This window comes from Oryza brachyantha, chromosome 6 (genome assembly GCF_000231095.2).
Source record: "Oryza brachyantha chromosome 6, ObraRS2, whole genome shotgun sequence".
NCBI classification, from domain to species: Eukaryota; Viridiplantae; Streptophyta; class Magnoliopsida; order Poales; family Poaceae; genus Oryza; species Oryza brachyantha.
In genome coordinates, this window is record NC_023168.2 from 3,992,008 (window position 1) to 4,014,945 (window position 22,938).

Consider the following 22,938-nt stretch of genomic DNA (forward strand, 5'->3'; position numbering starts at 1 on the left):
AATCAATAAATATATTTTAAGCATGACTTAACGTTTAACATATTTTTAAAAAATTAATAAGATAAATGGTTAAATGTATATTTAAAAGTAAAGAACATCATCAATTATAAGCAGGACAGAGCATTTCACAAGACTGTCGGTCTCATCTTTCGGTTCTGCAGCATGCTGGCGCAACGCAAGGATGGCCACCGCCGCCGATGGCACAGGGGTGGGGTGACAGACATAGCCAATGCGCGTGTAGGGACGACGGACATCGTCGTCCCATTGCTAGTGGCACAGGGATGGGAAGATCGGCGATGCCATGATTGTACCACTAGATCTGGAGGAGGGAAGAGGGTTTGGTTAGGTCAGGGTTTCTGATGTGCTATTGCTTATGCTGGAAGAAAAACTTATATTACCTCCGTCCTTAAATAGTTGATGTCGTTAATTTTTTTATAAATATTTGACTATTTGTCATATTCAGTTTCTTATCAAATATGTAAAGCTATCTATATGCATACAAATATAGTTAACAATAAATGAAATGATATAAAAATAATTAATAATTATATAAATTTTGTGAATAAGACGAATAGTCAAACGTATAAAAAAATCAACGGTGTCAAACATTTAGGAAAGGAGGGAGTATATTACTGTGGTAGGGAGATGGCCTCCGGCCTTAGGCTTTTGGTCTAGTAGCAAGACAACTTAGCAATCTCAGGCTGTAGCGGGTTTTTAAATAAATCTCATAAACACAAAGCGAGAGTGTGGCCCGATTCTACCATCGAGCCTATATCGAGCCTGACCCTAGTACAAGCCCAACCCAATAAAAAGGGTCGGGCCTGAGCCGGGCCCTTAGGATGGGCTAGGTTTGAACATGCTTGCTTATTCTCATGCTTATAAACTAAAATTTAGATTTTTAACCTTAAATATGGAGTTAATTTTAAGTTTTCATCATTATTTATTTTTTAGTTTTTTAATCGTTAAAAACACGTATATAAAAGTTTTTTTAAAAAAATAACCATAATAACTCTTTAAAAGAACTTCATAATTGTCCCATATTGTATAGGGTATGACAGGTGCGCCAACTTATAACCGCGTAAGTATGGCATACGTGCGTATAAAATGCAGACCTAAACCTATCAAATGAACAAAGTTACAGCTATTTGATAAAATAATATGCTGCTCCATCCGCGCTTGATAAAATAATATGCTGCTCCATCCGCGCAGAAAAAAAAAACTCAAAACTCTTATAAAACAACGAATCTAGATATGTGACATATTTGAGTACAACGAATTTTTTGATTCCTTATACTAGGAGAGACACATCTTCTTATAGTTTGAGTTTTTTAGGAACGGACGGAGTACAGTTTTATTACGTGCTTGAGAAATTGACGGTAACTTTAACGAATTAGCTGTGTTTTAAAGTTTTACTCTTTTAGAAAACCACGCAAATCCAAAGTATACCGAGTTAATGAGTGAACATATTACAGTGTACGCATAAGAGCATATACAATAGCAGCAGGATATAAGCTAGCTATAAGTATATTTTAAGGAGATAAGAGAGGGGAGAGAAGAGATATGATCTATAAATTTATAGCCAGCTGCAGCACGGGCTCAAGACATTGTGGTATGACAGGTGGGGTTTTGTAGGTAACTATTGTATGAATTAACTATTAGATTGATTATAGATGAATTAGAGTTAATAGTGAGCTATACTGAACTTGCTCTAATGCGCGCGAACATCCTGTGATCTTTAGATCAGATCGATGCGCGATATCACTGCATCCTGGAGATCGACGACGTCGTCTCGAAAGCCATCTCCATCGCGGCGGCGGCCGCGGACAGTGCGTCGGCCTCGCCGGACGACCCACGGTACTTCCCGACGGCGGCGCCCATGACGGCGTCGAGGTGGCCCCGGGCGGCCTCCACGGCCGCCACGGTGCCGCGAGCCACCGCCTCGTGCTCCTCCTCGGCGGCCGCCAGCGCCGCGCGCGCCTCGCCGTCGAAGAGCGCGAGGACGCCGTCGAGCCGCGCCGGGTCGAAGCCGTGGCCGCCGCCATCCGCGGCCGTGTCGTCGGCGAGCGCGCGGAGCTGCTCGAACAGCGCCTCCATGCCTGCGTGCGTGCTTATGTGCGCGTGTGGCCCGATCTCCTCCGGCGATCGTTCTGAATTTCTGACGGCGATTAGCTAGCCATGTAAGCACTTGATTTATATGTGCAGTGGCTGATCGATCGAGCATTTGTTCTACTCTTGTGGAGGGGGAGATTCGAGCTTGAAATCTTTAGAACAAGTTCATTGTTGCGGCGCTTTCGGTGGCTGCCTTTCCCGTGTGAGCGTGTGAGAATTGAGATGCCACTTGGTCACGATAACTTAGATGCCTCCTGTTTTCGCTTCTACTTAGATTTATAAATTAAATTTTAGATTTTAGTTTTATATTTAAAGTTGCTTTTAGGGGTTTATCATAATTTATTTTTTAAGCATTTGTGTTTAGATGGTTAAAAACATGTATATCAAGGTTTTACTCATAAATTATTATTTTTATATAAATGTGTCATTTACCCGAGCCTTAAGTTTTTTATGATTTTAGCTACGCTGTAATACTGATGGTTTTTTTAATAAAGGTTTTTCACCCAGCTTTGATAGAAAGCATAACCAAGGTTCGAAATTTTGGTTTCACCTATTCTATCGGGGGCACCAACATATAGAACTGAGATTTTGAATTTGTATAAGTTTTGGCCAGAGTTGAAAGAATTGTTGCTATATTTAAAAAAACTGAAATTTCAGCCGAGATATTTTCTTATCGGGGAGCTGAATTTTTCGAAAATTGCAAATCTAGAATTTTGAATCCTAAGCATAAAAAGTTAGAGCAAGTTGAATAATAAAACCAACTACTAGCTATAAACTCACCTAAGAGTTAACATGTTTAATAGATTAGCTATAAAGTTAGATCTACTATTTATTTCTATTTTTTTCTCTCACTTATATATTTAAATCCATGTATATTGGAGCATGTGTGATCTAGCTCTGATATAAAAGCCAATGCCTCTCATTTTATATTTTCTCACTTCTACGCATATGCTTATAGTTAGGTTTTGTTCCAACTCTGGACCGCCATGAACAAAGCCGCTCAAGAAAATGGCACGTGTCCTGCCTTTTTTTTTTTCTCTCAGACTTTTCATTAATTTCAGGTTTTATTAGGTTTTTGGCTTCAACAGCTCGTCTTAGGCTCTTGAGCCTCGTGAATAGTCAGGGACTCAGGGCCTTGCGCCCTTGCCAACCGGGCCGGGTCCAACTTTAACGTACCTACTTATAGATGACTTAGAGCATGTTTAATAATATAGTGAATTTCTAGCAATAAATCAATCTTAAAGCTAATATTTGTAATAAATTAGTGATAAGTTTGGCTCTACTATTTTTTCTATCTCATTCCCTCACTATACATTTAGTACATATATTTTAAGCGTGAGCTACCTCTTGCACAAAAGTCTTATTTTATTCTCTTATCCACATATGGTTATAGTTAGCTTGTACTATCTCTATCCTAATTTAATTTGATTGTATTTATAAATTTCCGTGTCTAGCGTTTGACCATTCGTATTATAAATTAAGATTTTTCTAGAAAATTGTCACAGACAAAGTATTGTTCATGATTTATCATATGGTAACAATAAAAATAATAATCATAAAACTTTTTCAAATAATTAAATGTTAAACACAAACAATAAAAAATGCACTCTTCGTTCCAAGAAGAGACTAGCTTACTATTACACTTCTCTTACATACTGCTGTTATACTTGTTCTCTCAGAAACGAGTTCTCGCTAGTTGCCCAAAGGGAGCCAAACGTCCCCGCTGTTTATGCTGGTGATTTATCATGGCATCTGTGTTTTCATCGGTTTTTTTTTAATCCTGTTTTTGTGTCGGACCTGCAAAGTTGCAGGATTTCGAGCTCTTTGATTCGACCTCGATCAGCAGAGCTTCGGTGTGATGTGACGGTGGCTGTTGCTAACAGATGATTTTACACAACAATGTTCACATCAACATCAACGATTTTCACATAAATGTTCCTTCATTGGATTATCCAATACTGTTATGTTTGCTCGCAGGTTCTTCTTCAGCTGCCATCGCCGGCCGACCAACTGCCCAACGCCGGTGGAGGTGCCCGATGGCCTCAGCCGCTCGCATCCGGCGACACGCGGGCCTATCAGGCTAGCACACCGTCTCCTCAGCCCACTCGACTAGTCGGCGGGCTTGCCCTCTCCCTCCGGCTCTTCGTCACGGTGACCGTCGCGGCGGCCGGAGCCGGTGTCCCCTGTGCGCCGGTGCCGATGCCGTCATGGCAAAAAAGGTGGAGAAAACGGAGAATACGTCGCTCACTTCACGTTGTTTCGATGAAATGCCAGATAAAACCGTATAAAATGTCATTAGCAAGGTATTTTGCCGCTCCAAATTATTTATACCATTTTATTTATAATTTTATTGTTTTCTTCTCTTCATCGCACACGAAATGACGTAAATGCCCCTGAGGCAAACTAACAGATCAGGCTCTCTCACGCGTTCCTCTCCATCGGGCTCTCTCTCCCTCCAGCAAAACAGATTGGGCTTACCACTGGAGAATGCCGGTCGCCGCCCCGCCGCTGCCCAGCGCTGCCGCCGGCCCCACCTGCTCGCCTCCCCGCGCTCCTCCCCCTCTCCACCTCCATCACCGGGCCCCGGCGCTACCACCTCCATCGCCGGCCGCAGCTGCTGCCTCCACCCGCTCCCTCCCCTCTCCACCTGCTCTGCTGGCCAGGCGCCTCCACCGTCGGCAGCCACGGCTCCATCGTCGGCCCCGCCGCTGCCCGACAACGCCGTCGTCCAACGCCTCCACCTAAACTATCTAATTTTTGTGTTTGCTGCTTATTTTTTCTGCTCATATTTTGATGCACTCACTGGTGGTAGAGATCACCACGCACAGGCAGAGCACACAGCGACACAACGATCTGTTTAGTTTTGTTTAGGGGCATTTACGTCATTTCACGTGCAATGAAGAGAAGAAAAAAAAATGCAAATAGAATGGTATAAACTGTTTGAAGTGACAAAGTATCTAGCTAGCAACATATGAAGTGACATTTTATCCTGTTCTATCTATGAAGTGTGACATTTCATCGAAGCCACGGAAACTTAGTGTCATATTGTCATTTTTCTCAAAAAAAAAAAAGCAGGTAGAGCACAAGCCAAGTCCGGATGCACACAGCGACACAACGGTCTGTTTAGTTTTGTCTGGGGGCATTTACGTCATTTCACGTGCAATGAAGAGAAGAAAAAAAATACAAATAGAATGGTATAAACTATTTGAAGTGACAAAGTATCTAGCTAGCGACATATGAAGTGACATTTTATCCTATGTGATATTTCATCGAAGCCACACGAAGTGAATGTCATATTGTCATTTTTCTAAAAAAAAAAAGGTGACACAACATGGTCCAAGCTACTCTAGCTCACCTGACAGTTGGCAGCGCATGTTGTCATGTGTAGGATCCCCACAGCAAGTCAGCAACGAGTCTCGGCGTCTCCAAGCATGATATCATGGGTGTTTGTTTCTAGGGGCTAAAGTTTAATCCCTAGTCACATCAGATGTTTGGAAACTTATTATAAATAGTAAAAATAGTCTATTAATGAAATCCATCTATAATCTTGGGCTAATTCGCGAGACGAATCTAATGAGCCTAATTAATACATGATTAGCCTATATGATGCTACAGTAAATATTTGCTAATTATGAATTAATTAGGCTCAAAAAATTCGTCTCGCGGATTACCACTCATTTATGAAATTGGTTTTTTTATTAGTGTATGTTTAATACTTTAAATTAATATTCAAACATCCGACTTGACATGGGACTAAAAAGTTTAGCCTAATCTAAATAACCCCTATACCCATAGTGGCCATAAGCACCAGGGCCCAAGCACAGAGAATAAGAATATATATCCAGTACATATGTACAATACCTTCATATATGTGGCCAGAAGAGAACCAAGCCCCACCAATAATGTACTCGTATTATATATATGTATACCAACTTGTTAATACAAGCCTACAAATGACCAAAGCTTTCTTGGTGTGATTAAGACAAAAGGATGTTAGTGGCCTACACCCTATAAAATACTCCAATGTGCAATTTCTGAACAGTTAATCATGACGATTGTGAACAACACGCATTGCTTGTCATCACTGTTCATCGCACTAACACCACTTACAGAGTCTGGAGTTTGTGGCATTTGTGAGTTGTCAGTCACTTCTACACACTGACCATTCTGCTTCTGCTTCTGTGTACTCACACAGGCTTTTGTGGTGAGAAGGGTGATGGTCTTCTAGCTAGGTTCGTTGGCTGATCTGGCCGGCCAATGGTTTTCATGGTCAGGGCCAACTGTCAGGTCTGAAGTGTGACTAGGGCAAGGCCTTTGCAGAAGATGGAAACCAAATGTCATGATATAATCGGCATCTAATTATTCACTGAGGTGGTGTTTAGTTGGCAAAAACTTTTGGTAAAAATGTCACGTCGAACGTTTAACGAGATGTCGGAAGTGGATTTCGGATACGAAAAAACAAATTTCAGATTCCAGCTGGAAACGGGACGAATTTTTTGAGTCTAATTAATCCGTCATTAGCACATGTTGGTTACTGTAGCACTTATGGCTAATCATGTCGTAATTAGGCTCAAAGGATTCGTCTCACGATTTCCTTCATAACTGCGTAATTAGTTTTAATGTTCATGTATATTTAATGCTTCATTTAAGTGTTTAAAGATTCGATGTGATGTTTTTGGAAAAAGTTTTTCGAAATTAAACATGACCTTATATTTGTAGCTCAGAGTCTTCAGAGGCATCCAGTTATCGGTTTTCTCACTAACTATTTCGGGAAATATGTATGCAGTTCGAACTTCGAAGGTTAGCCACACATTGGCAACTGGCAAGACAGAGTTTATGTTGTTAGCTGATAAGTAGAATTGATCATCTGTGAGTTGTGTGTGGCGAGTTTGTCTATAGGTTTTGTGCGTGTCGGTGTGTGAGTTTTGTTTTGGTCATTACTTCCATCTTGACCTTTTATACTTCATTTTCTCCTTAATGAAATGACATGCAGTCATGCAGATGATTATTACTCTCCGTTAGCTGATAAGTCGAATTAGTCATGTAGTTTGGAAAAAAAGTAGAAGTATTTTGTCAGCACACTTGACAATGTATTACTCTCTTGTTCCATGTCCTTGCTACAGACGTATTATTCAGAGATATTTTACATACGTTGCTTCATATTCATCATTTCAGCTATGGATTTACCTGGTAAATATGATAGACACCTTTATGAATTCTCAGACTTGAACTTCTGAATATCGTCATCATCCCCCCTTGCCAACCGAAAGAAGCTTTTGTCAGCAGCATAGCATTCAGCAAGCATCTTGGCTCTAAAAGACTACTGCTAACATCGATCTGATCTAAACTTCATTCTCCTGTGCAGTTTCCAGGATAGAATGTGTGCATGCATCTTCAGATTTCATCAGGATGGATAAGAATGTTTGGTGAGGTTCACAAGTCAGGTTTCTGGTTGGCTAGTATATAAGCCTATAGGATCAGCAGGTTGGGCCGGCAACCTGCAAGAATCCCAATCCAAAGCAAACTCCCATTAATCAATCAGCATCTTCCCATCAATTATCGTAGTGTGGTGATGCTAATACAGGAGCAAACACAGTTTAACTTTGGTGACAAAAACATGGTACGATTCTACTTGGTCAGCACCTATCAGCTTCACCTAACATGCACCCAGAACATCTGTCAGAGAATCGAAACCGCAAGAGACTACAACTTATTCACAGGATTAACTATTTAACTTAGAATGAGCCTGTCATATATTTTCCTATGGTCTTGTGGTTGCTTACTCCTCATCCAATTTACACACATCTCTGCAAGTTGCTGTAAACACAACAATGCTTGCTCCAAGACCAGAGGTCTCTGGAGGTCAACAGATTGGATATAGATCCATGCAGAAGTTTCTGAATTTTTTTTATTTCTGACGATGCCTCTTTTGTGTGCAGCAGTGCAGGGAAGATGAGGGAGGATTCAGAGATGGATATTATCATAACATGGATGCAAATCCTAACAAGAGCGCACCATGGCATCGGCGACGCATCAGCATGCACTAACTTTAATTGCCAAGGCCCCTAGTTGATTGCTGCCACCATCACTTGTTGGAATTATTTTTTTTTGTTAGGTGAAATTATTCACACGGTTGCATGCCTTGCTTGCTCCCTCCTCACATTGTGAAAAGAACCACACCTCCAATGCCTAATGAAACTGATCATCTCTTTACATAGATGCATACTTAAAGCAGCATGGGTGCTTCCGTGTGAGATTGAAGAGAAAAAAGAGATTTAGTTAAGGCAGATGGCTTACTTAGCTCTGGTAGTTGTGAATTTGTGATGCATCTCTCCAAAGGCAGCTATGTGCGTCAGACATGTGTGTTGTCTGTATCTTGACTGTGATGGAACAAAACTTCTTTATGAAGGCCGGAATATTATTAGCAATATTTTGTGCTTAAAATGAAAAAAATGTTTATCCAAATAGATTTGCTTCAGTCCAATAAAAAGTAACAAAAAATACCTCGAGATACCGGTACCTCGCTGTACCAAATCGTTTCTGATCGATGGATCTAACAGTACACATTCTACTTAGCTAGATTCAATGGTAGGAAACGATTTGCTACTTCGAGATACTTTTTGTTAGAACAGAACAAATCTCTTATCCAAAGGTCCATTGAGAACTCCTCTATTAGGGAATGAATCAATGAATTATTTGTGGGTGCCCATTGTTGCACCATCACAAAAAAAGGTATCTTTGAGAGTATGTGACTGTGTTCACTTTTTATGATACGCTGGAATAAAAAGCTCAGATATGTCCATCCATTTCATATATGCTCATACCATGCATTCTCTATTGCATTTCAAACCGACGCACTGAACATATGCATCATAAATTCAAATCCTGTGAATTTCTCCCTTTTTTTTGTTTACTATTTGCTAATGATCATGACCAGACACAGTGGCACACGAATTTTCAAATTCTATGAATCTCCCTCATTTTTGTTCACTTATTGATATTGGCCACGACCATACACAGTGACACACAAATTATAGTAAACCTTTTTTTCACCTAAGATGGCAAAAAATGTCCCACAGTGGATGGAGTATGTTTTTTTTCTCCTTTTGAAAGAACACTCTAGAAATCTAATTACATGTACCCATTGTGCCGAAAACAATACTTTGAAAACCATATATTGTCACAGTAATCTATACTCCTATAAAAAGGAGTAGTCTGCCACCACCACGTACTCTCACTAAAGTTTTACAATTTAGTCCTCAATTTTTTTGATATTAAAAACCAATTAAATATAAATTGATATCTACATATAAATATAAATTCAAATTAAGGTGACTATTTCATATAAGAAAATTTAATAACTCATCATAAAATCCGTAGCAAAGCACGAGTATTTAACTAGTTAAAAATATGGGCCATGGTACCAACAAAAGAAAAAAAAGGAGGAGCACCATTTACATTTTACAAAGTGACAAGTGACACATTTCATACTTCACATTGACTTACTCATGAATTTTATCAGGAGGGTCACATTGTAAGAAAGTGCCAATGGAAAAAGAGCCCACCAATTATCAAACTTTCTGTTGATTGCTGTATTATGCCGCCAGAAACCGGTCTACGGTTGTTTTCTATCTTTGGAGAAAGAAAGAAGGGCCGAAAAAACTCCTCGTCATTTTCCATCTCTGAGAAGGAAGTGTACACAAAGTTTCAGTCTGTTCCTCTCTGTTGTTTTATTTGTTGTGAAATGAGGATAGGTGAATTGAGAAGGAGAAATGATACTGTGTTTCTTCACAGGATAAGATGGGAAAAATGAGAGGAAAGGTTACTGTGTTGTTGTTTTCTTGCGCATGCTTGATGGTCGCAGATATGAACACCTGGCCATAAGTGATAACATGGAGCATGACTTGCGCTTTTCTGTTAAGGTGACTTGTCCGGTTCTCAAAAATCTTAATCCGTGTCCAGATTCATTGTACAGGGTCGTATATTTTTTTAGGTTGAATTATTCTTAGAACGAAAGCAGCAATAGTAATATAAAGATCATTGTTTTTGAGTTACGGCGCAAAACCAGAAAATAGATTTGCGATCGAGCTTGATTTTCGAATAAAATTCATTGGGAATGGGAAAAGAGTCACATGCTACTACATTGTAACAAGTAAACTACGAATCCAAATATCTGAAAACATAATTTCAAAATTGTGAGAAAGACCTGGGGGTCTTCCGGTTAGCACCACAAGGTGTGGGCTAGCCGGCCCAGGTTTAAACCTCATCCCTCCTTAATTATATTGATATGAGAGTCCTTTCTCTCATATCCCGTCTTTTTTTTTAATTTCCAAACTGTATGAGCTTTCTGACAATGCCAAAACTGCTTCAGCAAGTGTATAAGAGGAGCTAGGATCTTGAGTGTTCTGGACAGAAATTTCGGCAATAATCTCTATACACCATGTCAGCTAGCTTGACAAAAAAATCTGTCCAGCTTCCATTGAGCAGATTTTTATGCTCCTAATTAAGTAAGAAACCATCACATACCGCTAATATTGGCATGCAAACAAATACACAACAATGATCTGAAATGGCTGTGCTAGCTAGTTGCCTGTCGCCGTCAAGTTGTTACATTTTCAGTCACACTGCTGACACTAGCTAGAGAAGTAGAGAGTTGATGATCCAGCTTGAGGAGAAACTTTAAAAGCCGTCAGATTTCAAACTAATTAACGATCGTGAGATGGACATGCACCCTGGTTCAACTAACAGAAAAACAAACTGCTTGTGTTTGAACGCCTGAACTTTGCAGAAATTAAACTAACTCCAACTCGTTGCAAATCCTGCAAATTAAAACAAGTATGAAATACCATTGAAATTTAAATCCCGGTATCCAAGGGCGGGGAGGGGGGGGGGTGGGGGGTTGGGGGCTCAGCCCTCTCTACACGCCGGATCCCCATAGGAAATAGAGAGAGAAGAGTGAAGGAAAAAGAAAAAGACAACCGAACCCCAGCTTTCGGATCCTGGATTTGCTGCTGCCGTCGGTATCCATATATATACACAACTGTGTGCATATCTTAAGTTGCTGCGAAGATAGAAAGTTTGCAGAAAAAACAAACGCTGTTTTTTGTCATTTCCTTAAAAAAATGTTGGTTTTTGTCATCTGCAAGTAATTTGACCCTCCGAAACTAAAATCAAAAGGACATTCCTGCATCTTTGCTTACCAACTAAGTTGGCACAAACATTTCAGGCTATTCATCGATTGATATTTTTTTCATTTTGACACTGGCCGGCCGGACACCTTCCTCTCCATTGTTGCAGGTTGGGGAAGCAGTAGGCAATATGTAGACAGGGACTTGTCTCCTTTGCCCGGAAGTGGATCCATTGCGTAGATCTGCACGTTCGTTTCCTTTTTTCTCGAATATTTTAACTTGTGGAATCCGATACTCCAACGTTATTGGTGCACCAGGAGCGTCCGATCATCCATGTATATAAATAACAACAATATCCATCGATGGGTATCACGTGTTATGAATTTTCAGTATGAATTTAACATAATTTATAAACTTATCTAGGGATGAAATCCTTTAAATTTTATACTTACGTATATTTACGGCTAATTGTTCTTTCAGGTTAGACGACGTATCTATCAACAACAAAGTATCAATAATAACTTCAATAAACTTAAAATACGTCAGTTTAGGTGTTTAGAGATATCATCTCATCTTTTCACTTATACTTATAAGGTAAGAGTTAAATTTTTAACAAATTTAGAGTTGATTTTAAGATTTTTTGCCGAAGTTTATTTTTCAACTTTGGCTTTTAGATCGTCAAAAATACGTATATAAAAGTTTTATTTATAATTTTTTTTAAATATACCGTTTGACTTTTTACATGAAAACACACGAGCAATCTCCCGTATGAGCAAGATCATTTTTCCATCCTTGAGAAGGTATCATGAGATACTACTTTTTTATGTAAAATTTAGGTACTACTGTTTTCTATATAAAATTTGGTTACATAGAAAACAATAGGACCACATGTTAGCTACTCAAGAATGGAAAAAATACTTTATGAGTAAAGTGTCTGTATTCATGTAAAACTAAACTGTTCACGCGTGTATGAAGGTTTGTTTAGCGACTAACAAAGAAGATTCACACAAAATTCACTCTCCGGGATTCGGATCGTCTTCTCCAAACGAAACGCATAACTAACGGAGCTTTTGATACGTGCGTGTCACGGTGATGGCCGCCACTTCAGTTGGCTGCACGTCAGCAAAGCTAACCTACGCCGCCCCGGATGATATTCATGGATGGTCCAACATGACGACAAACGCCTCGCCGTGCGGGCCCCACCCCACGCCACCGTGTCCACTCCATGCATCCCCGCACTGCATGACGCTGAGCTGGCCCGCGCATGCACTATAAATTCGCGGCTCCCCCCCGAGCTCCTCCTCATCCTCGTCGCACTCGCTCTATGTGCAGTGCAGCTAGTGAGTTCTCTAGCTAGCTAGCGTCGCCGGAGCGAGCTCGACCGTGAGATCGACCACCGGCCGTACGTCCGTCCTCCTCGTCGTCGTCGTCGACCAGGCCGGCCGGGCGGGCGCCATGGGAGTGGGGCGAGCGCTGAGCGACGCGAAGCCGTACGCGGCGATGGTGCTGCTGCAGGTCGGGTTCGCCGGCATGTACATCGTCTCCGTCGCCTCCCTCAAGCGCGGCATGAACCACTTCGTCCTCGTCGTCTACCGCAACCTCGTCGCCACCGTCCTCATGGCCCCCTTCGCCCTCCTCTTCGAGAGGTAACTAATTAACTTAAGTACAGTGATTAACAACACTTGCAACTGCATCGATCACGTACGTACTATTACCACACGCACACGCATGGAATAATTAACTGCACATATGCTTGCATGCCCATATATATAGCTCGATGTGTACAGATCGAGAGAACTAGCTAACACTAGTGTTCAGTGCTTTGGCATCACCAGCTAGCTGATCGATCGACCGATCAGAAACTACACTGCCCACTAATAGTACCACTCCATACTAAAGCAGACATGGTAACATGATGTCGATGCCTTGATGCATCCCTGCACCCTTTCATGCATATGCACTACATACATACATACATACACTGGTGCAGCCTCCACATTGCATAACCATGTAGTAACTGAGCAACAGAATCCATGCACCTAAAATTAATCGATCAATTAATTAAGGGGAGAAAGCATAGCCTATTTTCTCAGACTTTGTTTGAGCCAGAGAGTAGGTATATTCACTCCAGCTTTTCAGGCTAGAAAAAAAAATTAAAGCCAGCGAGATGAGCGTGTTTAGACAGCCCGGCAACCTAGCTTTAACGGCCGTGAGTGTAACCGCACTCGGGCAGGCATCAGTTCTTTGAAAAGGGATGCAGTTTTTTTAAGCACACGGGTAGATATCCATACGTTGCTTCATATTATTTAAATAGTTATTAAAAAATATAAAAAATTTGATAAGATCGATTAATATAAGTTATATCACTTTACAAACATGCAAATTTAAATTTGACTTCTACATGTGGTAACAAAAATAATTGTGAATGTGTGTATACTAGTTCCAGTTTACTTTTATTTTTTTCTATAAAAATTGAGTTTAAACTTACATGTTTGTACGAAAGTGTTCAAGCAACATGCATACGATGCACACGCACAGTAGAAAAAAAATGTCATCAGCTTGCATGATTATGTTAGTGAATGTTAATTTCCCCTATCATGTGGTTTGATTGATTGTTCTGAAATTTGAGCTCTTGTGAATCTTCAGGGGAGTGAGGCCCAAGATGACAGTGAGAATCTTCATCAAGATCATGGGGCTTGCAATTCTTGAGTATGTGTCCAAAAGAATACACAAGATCTTACAATTTGCACATTGATCAAGTGATAAGATATGATTAATTGGCGTGTATACTAATTGATCAATTTACATGTGTTGATCCATGGCAGGCCTGTGCTTGATCAGAACTTGTACTACATGGGCGCGAAGCTGACGTCCGCCGGCTTCGCCTCCGCGCTCGTCAACATCCTCCCCGCCGTCACCTTCCTCCTGGCCGTCCTCCTCCGGATGGAGAGGGTGAGGCTCCGGAGCCTGCACAGCCAGGCCAAGATCGTCGGCACGGTCTTCACGGTGGCCGGCGCCGTGCTGATGATCCTGTACCACGGCCCGGTGGTGCCGCTCCCGTGGTCGAGGGGCAGCCACCACGACGCCGCCGCCGCCGCCGGCACCGCCTCCTCCTGGCTGAACGGCACCGTCATGCTCGTCGGCAGCTGCGTCTGCTGGTCGGGCTTCTTCATCCTCCAGTCCAACACGCTGCAGAGCTACCCGGCGGAGCTGTCCCTGACGGCGCTCATCTGCGTGCTCGGCTCGGCCATGAGCGGCGCCGTCGCGCTCGTGGCGGAGCGCCGCGACATGAGCGTCTGGGTCATCGGCTTCGACACCCGACTCTTCACCGCCGTCTACTCCGGCATCGTGTGCTCCGGCGTGGCCTACTACGTGCAGGGGCTCGTCACCAGGGCGCGCGGCCCGGTGTTCGTCACGGCGTTCCAGCCGCTCTGCATGATGATCACCGCCGTCTTGGGCTCCACCATTCTCAAAGAAGAGATCACTCTAGGAAGGTAAAATTAATCGATCGCCTTAATTAACCAGCACTAATCAAACCAATTACTCTACTTAATCTCATCTTAATAGAGTTTTTTTGGGGTGATTTCAGTGTGATTGGCGCATTGATCATAGTGGTGGGGCTCTACGCGCTCATCTGGGGCAAGGGCGGCGACCACGCCGGCGACGGCAAGCTGCAGGCGGCCGTCCCGGAGAAGGGCCTGCCCTTGACCAACGGCGACGGCGGCGACGGCAAGCACGTGCTCGCCGTCGCCGGCGGAGTGCTCGTCGCCGACGTCGAGATGCCGGCGATGAAGGATGTCTACTAGCTAGGTAGTCGATCTCTGTAGCAGTAGCACGTGTGGTGCAACTGCATGCATGCGTGAGTCTCTCCCCTTTAATTGTGCGTGACGTACGGTGCTCCCCCCCTTTTTTCCCCTGTGTTAATCTGAGAGGTATCATGAAGGTGTTTAGGTTATTAATTAATTATTATTAGTCGTGTGAGTTAATTAAGGATGGTACGAGGTGTTGTGTGTTGCGCTGCGGTCGCGTGATCCTCTACGATCGTGGAGGCGGAATCAATATTGTTCACTATTAATTGTGTCCAACTAGCTAACTACTCTTGATAATTAATGTTTGTTCTATCTTATTTTCTCATTAGGTACTTTCTCCGTTTCTCTGGAGACGCTTTCGAATCTATGTTTAATCATTTATCTTATTTAAAGTTTTCATACAACATATAAAATTATAAGTTATGTTTAAAGTATTCTTAATGCTAAAACAATTCAGAACAAAATAATTATTAATTATGTAATTTTTTAAATAAAAAATAACCAAAAAAATAAAAAATCAATAACATCAAATAATAAAATCAGAGATAATATATATGTACACGTACACTTGATTAGCACGTACAAGCTACCTAGGTATGCTTTAAACAGAATCCAGTCGCATCAATCCAAAGAGAAGAGACGCGTGTACTTTGAATCAGCATCGAATATGTGTCATGATCTGCTTTTTTTTTTCTTGTCTGAGAGGAAGCTAGCTTTAGTTAACCTCGCTGCCTCTGCCTCTCTTTCCGGTTTGCATAATTCATGTCTTTAGCTTGGTGAAGGATGACGCTGATCGAACCATATTTCGGCATGGATCCTTGTCTTAGCTAGTAGTTAATCACTTAAACTAATCTAGTTAAAGTGACCAATCTACTTTTGCTAAAGACATGGGGTAATGATAGCCTAAAAGTAGCTCACCTTTGGTGAGTGATTAATCACGCTTAATTGGCAGGCCAAAAAAATATATAATGCATGCTACTACAAGAAGTCAATAATTAATCCCCACCCCCCCCCCCCCCCAAAAAGTAATAATTAAACAACCGAAGCTGTAATTTGATGCTCCCTCCTTTTCAGGCCTTTCTATTGACAACCAGCGTGGTGGCCCGTGCAGTTTGCGCGACTAGCATCGATATAAAATTCTTTCATATTTTTTATTGTAGATAAATGTGTTACGTAATAATATAATTTAAATTCTAATCTGATCAAAATTATATGTATGATAGTCTAATTAATATAGTGATTCGTATGTGCATAAAACATACATCATTAATATTTTTTAGTATTCTCTTCTTAATAATACAGTAATACAAAGATTTAAAAATTTTACGGTATATTTGTTTATCTTCTTCTCTCCATCTCTATCATCAATCAATATAATAGTAGTTGCTCTCACTATCCCCAATAACATCATTCCAATTATTTTAAAATTTTTAATCCAAAATTTAGATTTTTTTAAACTATATTTACACATTGAATTTTTTTACTTTTCTTTATTCTTAATTCCGAAATTGTATTTCTAATCGGATTCTTTTTAACCAAAATTTTAGAGATTTCCTGATTGTATTTATAGATGGACGCTTACCTCAATATAAATTATTATAAATGTTTTAATCCAAAATTTGGATTGGATTTTTCTAAACTGTATTTATACATGGACTCTTTTTTATTATTTTTCTTTTTATTTAATTCCAAAATTTTAATTTCAATCGTTTTTTTGATTAATGTGGTATTTTCTGGCCTGTGAGAGTGAACGTGAAATGTCTTTGGTCCTCATTCATACATATGTATGTGATTTTATTTTTATCTCTTATAGAAACAATGAGATGACAATTACAAATCCGATTGATGTGATCTTTTCTCGATTGATCTTTTCTCTCTTAATATTACTATTGATCAGGATTCTATAAGAGAACCCGATGTGTCTGGTTGATCTTTTTCTTTTGTCCGATTGATCTTTTTTTTCTTCGATTAATCCTAGAATTTCTAGCCCGTGAGAGATAACGTAGAGGCTACCAGGATTCTATAAGAGAACCTGATGTGTCTAGTTGATCTTTTTTCTCTTATTTTTCTTCGATTAATCTTAGAATTTCTAACCCATGAGAGACAACGTGGAGGCTTTTTTTCAAGGATAATTATAAGTGAAAAATGGGGCTATGTCATTTAATAAGCGCATTTAGATCAATTTTCTCTTCTTGTAATTTTATTATAAGTGATTTTTTGGGATAAATGTAGTACATCAAATGATTCAAATTAGGTAGGGTGTAGGCCATCTATTAATTTTCCAGCCTAATCGAAAGTTTTGTAATGAAATATAATACAATCGGCTTACAACAGTACAATGGTTACCATATATTACTAAAGAAATTGAGTTGGTAAAAATTGAATAGGTTATTGAGACGTCACTTATTCCGATTGATATTTTCTCTTGAGATTGTGTGCATGCTTAATACATTGCTAAATAGTATATTTATTGAAAGAACATGTGAAAGTTTCTTTTAAAAATAGATCAATTCATCTATTATATCTTTATAGCTATTAATTAATTAGTTAGTCGATATGTTTTATGTGGCAGTTACTTAAATAAATAACAAACGTGCAGTCTTTCAAAAGATACATGTCCAACATTGGTTAATTGAATGGTGACGAAATAAATTAGGTATATAGGATTAAATATTTTTAGTTTAAGGCGTTTCACATGAATACAAAGTACTTACTATATCCATGGCATTAAATCCAATTGATTCTTTTCTGGTTGTTTTCCATCGTATTAACGTGGACATCTTCGATTGAAATTTTTTTTATTATTTATCCTCAGTGATTTTCCAGCCAATAAAAGTTAATTTCTAAAATACGTTTCCCAAACAAACGATCAATCTACCGGGTCTTGGACTGTTTTTTTTCTGTTTTTCTTTATTCCGATCCTATTAATGTGGATGCAATTTGTTTTCCATCATATTAACGTCGACATCTCCGATTGAAATTTTTGTTTTTCTATTTATCCTTAGGGATTTTCCAGCCCATAAAAGTTAATCACTAAAATACGTTTCCCAAGGAAAGAATCAATCTACACGGTCTCGGACTGCATTTTTTTCTTTTTCTTGATTCCGATCCTATTAACATGGATGTAGTCTCCGATTGACTCTTTTTTAATTTTTTTCTCATATTATTTTCAATTAACGTGGGATTTTCTATTTTTCTCTCAATTAACGTGGGATTTTCGAGCCCGTGAGAGTGAACGTGGTGGCTCCTTTTCCTGTTACTTTATATATATATATATATATATATATATATATATATATATAAAATAGATTTGACTCTACGGAAAATTAAACTTTTTTGAAATTTATCAAGTTTATAGAAAAATACACTAACATTTTAAACGTAAAACAAATATGATATAAAAATATATTTAATTTTAAGTTTACTAATGCTAATTTGGTGTTACATATATTGATTCGTTTCTCTATAAAATTGGTCGAATTTGAACAAGATTGATTTTCAACAAAGTTAAAAGCAGAGTCAACCATCCTCTTCCCTACCACACATCAGGTAAAAATCATCGTTTCTTAAAAAAAAGAAAAATAGCTCGTCTCAATTATTAAAAAACCGGTGTCATTCGTCCTCTTCCACACCCCATGTTACGTAAAAACCATTGTTTCCATAAAAAAGAAAAAAACAAGTGGTTTGTTAAAAACGTTTTTTCTCTATGGATATGTGCAACCCATCATAAATTGCATGAGAATGCTACAATGCACCCGGCGAAAAGCGGTCACTGGAATTCTCGATCACCCTTTTATCGTTTCCAAATTACCGACCAAAGGAAACATAAATGGATTTGTGAAAATAATATGAAAATGGTTTTGCTATTTACGGACTTTTGTCGGTATACGATATTATTTCGGTAACTACTGTTTACGAATATGGAAAAATAACGTTTTCCGCAAGGCCCAAATCAAACCCCAAACCCAACTTCTCAACAATGATTCTTCCTCCCACAAGATGACAAGGGCAATAACCGGTATTGTCGAGTGTCTCTTATTTACTTCCATATGTTACGTACTTTTCTATTTGTGTATCTCGTTTTACCATGGTTTATGGATCTACCTATCGCTTAAATATCTTTGAACTTGAACTTATTATCAATTCGATATGCATGTACTTTATTTTCCGAAATGAACTACCAATTTGGAGTCCTCCGACATATTTCTGATCGAACAATTTCATTTTTGATATACCGATATTTTCGATACTGTTTTTATTTTCAGCTTACCATTTCCAATTTTTTCCCGAGAAGTAATATAGATGTAAAAATAGTTTGCATGTTTACTAACTATTTCCGACCGTTTTCATCCCAGGGTATATTACGAATAATCTTAAACATAGAGTACCCTCTTATATTAATGGGCTTTAGGCGACCAACACGAGCCCATTCTTCAGAGACGAGACGCCTCGGCCGAAATCCTCCAGGCAGAAAACGCCACAAAATGGGCTTTAGGCCCAATATGAATTCTTCAGTGAGACCCCTCGGCCCAAATCCTTCTCACAGCGAAGAAAGCCCAACTGCTCCCTTCACGTTCGGGCCCACACCCAAAGCCAAAACCCGTGAGCGTGTGGGGGGGGGGGGGGGGGGGGGCACTCGTCAGACCCGACGGAATTTCTTCATGTGCGCCCCTCGGGAAAGCCACAAAACTCCAGAAGCGCCCCTCCGCGTCCGCCTCCCCCTCCCCGCACGCCATTACTCGTGCGCTCGTTTTAGTCCAAGCTTCCCACGACTCCCCGCGACCGGAGGAGGGGAGAGGGGGCATCCAGATCGGCGATGGCGATGGGGACCGCGTGGATGCTGGCGGTGGTGGTGGCGCTGCTGCTGCTGGGTGGCGCGGAGGCGGTGTGGCTCGACCTGCCGCCGACGGGGACCAAGTGCGTCTCCGAGGAGATCCAGCCCAACGTGGTGGTGCTCGCCGACTACGCGCTCATGTACGAGTCCCTCCCCAACGCGCAGCCCACCGTCGCGGTTAAGGTAATCCCCGGTCACGTCCCTTCCCTTCTTCCCCTCCCCCATGGCCTTCGCCTCTCGGAGCAGCTTGGAGGGCGGGGGCTATTTGTTTCTCGGGTGTTGGTGCTTGATCTGGATCGGTGAATTGAGGCAGTGTGCAACTATGTTGTTCTGACTTTTTTTGTGCGAATTTATCTGTACTTAGTAGATTGGCCTTGTTTGTATGTGAAGAAATTACATATAGGGATAATTCGAACGAATTAAGTTAGTTTTTGAGGTTTTAGAACAGGAAAGAGCAGTATTCATGCATAACCCAAGAAACTTATGTTGTCTTCAGTTAAAATACAGGGTACATGCTAATGTTGGTTTATCTCTCATCTACGGTGAGACGCATACCTGGTATTCGGCAGAGTTCATTTTTTTTTTTAAAGAAAATGGATTAAAAACCCAGCCTCTACATCCAACGGGACGTACACAGCCAAATTCGGCAGAGTTCATAATAGTAACAAATATATTTTAACTCTTTCTTACTCTATATTTTAACTATCTGATGCATCTCTTTGGGTAGAGGCCACCAAGGTAAAATATATTTGGTGTACATGATACAAATTGGTTCAGATTCCATTTGCTCATTGCTTCAGATGGGGATAGCTGCTTTAATTTGAGATTCCCTATGCAGGATTGCATATTTGCAGTCTCCTAAGTAACTTTACACGCAAGTTTTTACCTCTTTTCTTTTTTGTACCTGTCATTGAAAATTATAAAATACCATGCTTGTAGGTATCGAGGCTACAAATAATGAACTGGGGATAGGTCAAACAAATGTCTGATTGTTTTTATTCACAATTAATGTTGTGTATAGGCTATTACCAATAACTGTATGCAATCAAGGCTTCTATGCTAGTCAGAAACATGTTAGTTCAATCCCACTGTTATTTTCATGAATCATGATGCACGGGAAAATGTTTTTACTTAATTCTGTTTAGAAATTTAATTATACTAACTGATAAATCATTTTAGTTGTTGCTTTCTTTTTTTCTCTTTACCCAAGTATTATGATTCATTTCAAATCAGCTTAGAATATTGTGTAATGCTGTAAACATATTTGTCTTGCACATATTTTTAACCATTTAAGTGAAAGCTATTTACGTTGTATATCTATGAGTATAGTGGCCTTTTGGCTTCATTAATAAAATACTATAACTTCAATTGTTTGTGCTTTGTTTAGGTTACCTCACCGTATGGTAATACTGTACATCACAATGAAAATGCCACAACGGGTCAGTTTGCGTTTACAACTTCAGAAGCTGGAAATTACCTTGCGTGCTTCTGGCTAGACAGTCCAGAGAAAGCATCAGGAACATCACTAAATCTCGATTGGAAGATAGGGATTGCGGCAAAGGATTGGGACACTGTTGCCAAGAAGGAGAAAATTGAGGTGTGGCTAGGGATTAATCATATATGAGCTAGCTTATCCTGCTGCATTCATGTTAAGCGTTATCTTGTCCCTTCTTCTTTTTTTGTTTTTTCATCTGAACTTTTTGACCAGGGTGTAGAATTAGAGCTCAGAAAACTTGAAGCTGCGGTGGAAGCCATTCATCATAATTTATTATATCTCAAAGCAAGGTGAGATATCTACTCTATATCCTTTCTTGTTTTTAAGTACTCCAATCTAGTAGAACAGATATTTGAGTATGTAGACAGTTTTACTGTTTCCTACCCCAACAAGATAGAGAGTAAGGCCTTGTTTAGTTCTTAATTTTTTTTTCCAAAAACATCACATCGAATCTTTGACACATAAATGGAGCATTAAATATGGATGGAACAAAAAACTAATTACACAGTTATGGGAGAAATCGTGAGACAAATCTTTTAAACCTAATTAGGTCATGATTAACCATAAGTGCTACTGTGTTAATGACGGATTAATTAGACTCAAAAAATTCGTCTCGCAGTTTCTTGGTGGAATATGTAATTTGTTTTTGCATTTGTGTCCGAAAACCGCTTCCGACATCTGGTCAAACGTGTGATGTGACATCTCTTGCAAAAATTTTTGCAATCTAAACGCTGCCTAGGTAATTCAGTCCTGGGAGTTGAATAGTCAAAGCTAAGCTTTATCAGCATGCAAAGGCAGCACATCAGATCTTGTCTTTTCTCCCCTATAAAAAATGATGATTTGCTGTCCCCTGAATTTTGTCCTGGACTTAACCGTAGCATGTGGTGATCCAGCATGATACATTTTTTTTTTGAAACTGTGATTTGCCCTGCATACTAGCATAATACTACTAATTCTTTGGAATCAGTAGTTCATATGGACTAATTCATTATTCGATCCGTCTCTGCAGGGAAGCGGAGATGCGGACAGTGAGCGAGAAAACAAATTCTAGGGTCGCCTGGTTTAGCATCTTGTCACTGGGAGTCTGCATTGTGGTGTCCGTTTTGCAGTTGTGGCATCTCCAAGGCTTCTTCCAGAAGAAGAAGCTCATCTAAACTGATAACTTGCTTTGATCATGTGTACTCCAGACTCCAGTGTTAAACTTACCTTAGGAAAAGTGAGATTTTTGTCATTGTTATTTTGAACAGTTCATGTGATGGACAAATACAGTTGGTTGATACTCTCCATACATGAATTCGATAGCAAGCAACACCTGTACTACTACTATGTGCAGAACATGTTCAGAATTGGTTCTGGAATTACTCGACCGACATGTGGATGATCTATATGCTGAAATTCTTTCAATGCCTATTCATTTATCCGGAGGCTTCTGGTGCGATTGAAATTTGAAAAACGGCAAAATTCAACTGAATCTGAAACTTATCCTACTTCGGCGAAACCGAGTTTGGGCCTCTTTTGGGCTGGTTGGGCCTCTGTCGGGCAGGCCGATGCCACGTCAGACTT

At 40.1% G+C, this 22,938-nt stretch overlaps 2 protein-coding genes across 2 annotated transcripts; both read left to right on the forward strand.

Moving 5' to 3' along the window:
* The first annotated feature begins 12,564 nt into the window (after positions 1-12,564).
* Positions 12,565-15,353, forward strand: LOC102712998 (WAT1-related protein At1g21890-like). Its single transcript, XM_006655837.3, has 4 exons — positions 12,565-12,883; positions 13,884-13,946; positions 14,063-14,731; positions 14,827-15,353. The coding sequence occupies exons 1-4, from the start codon at positions 12,693-12,695 to the stop codon at positions 15,041-15,043; spliced, it is 1,140 nt and encodes a 379-aa protein (XP_006655900.1). The 5' UTR covers positions 12,565-12,692; the 3' UTR covers positions 15,044-15,353.
* A 4,386-nt stretch (positions 15,354-19,739) lies between these two features.
* LOC102713278 (transmembrane emp24 domain-containing protein p24delta3-like) lies at positions 19,740-22,758 on the forward strand. The gene is made up of 4 exons (XM_006655838.3): positions 19,740-20,063; positions 21,268-21,477; positions 21,589-21,665; positions 22,385-22,758. The coding sequence occupies exons 1-4, from the start codon at positions 19,863-19,865 to the stop codon at positions 22,527-22,529; spliced, it is 633 nt and encodes a 210-aa protein (XP_006655901.1). The 5' UTR covers positions 19,740-19,862; the 3' UTR covers positions 22,530-22,758.
* Positions 22,759-22,938: the final 180 nt, after the last annotated feature.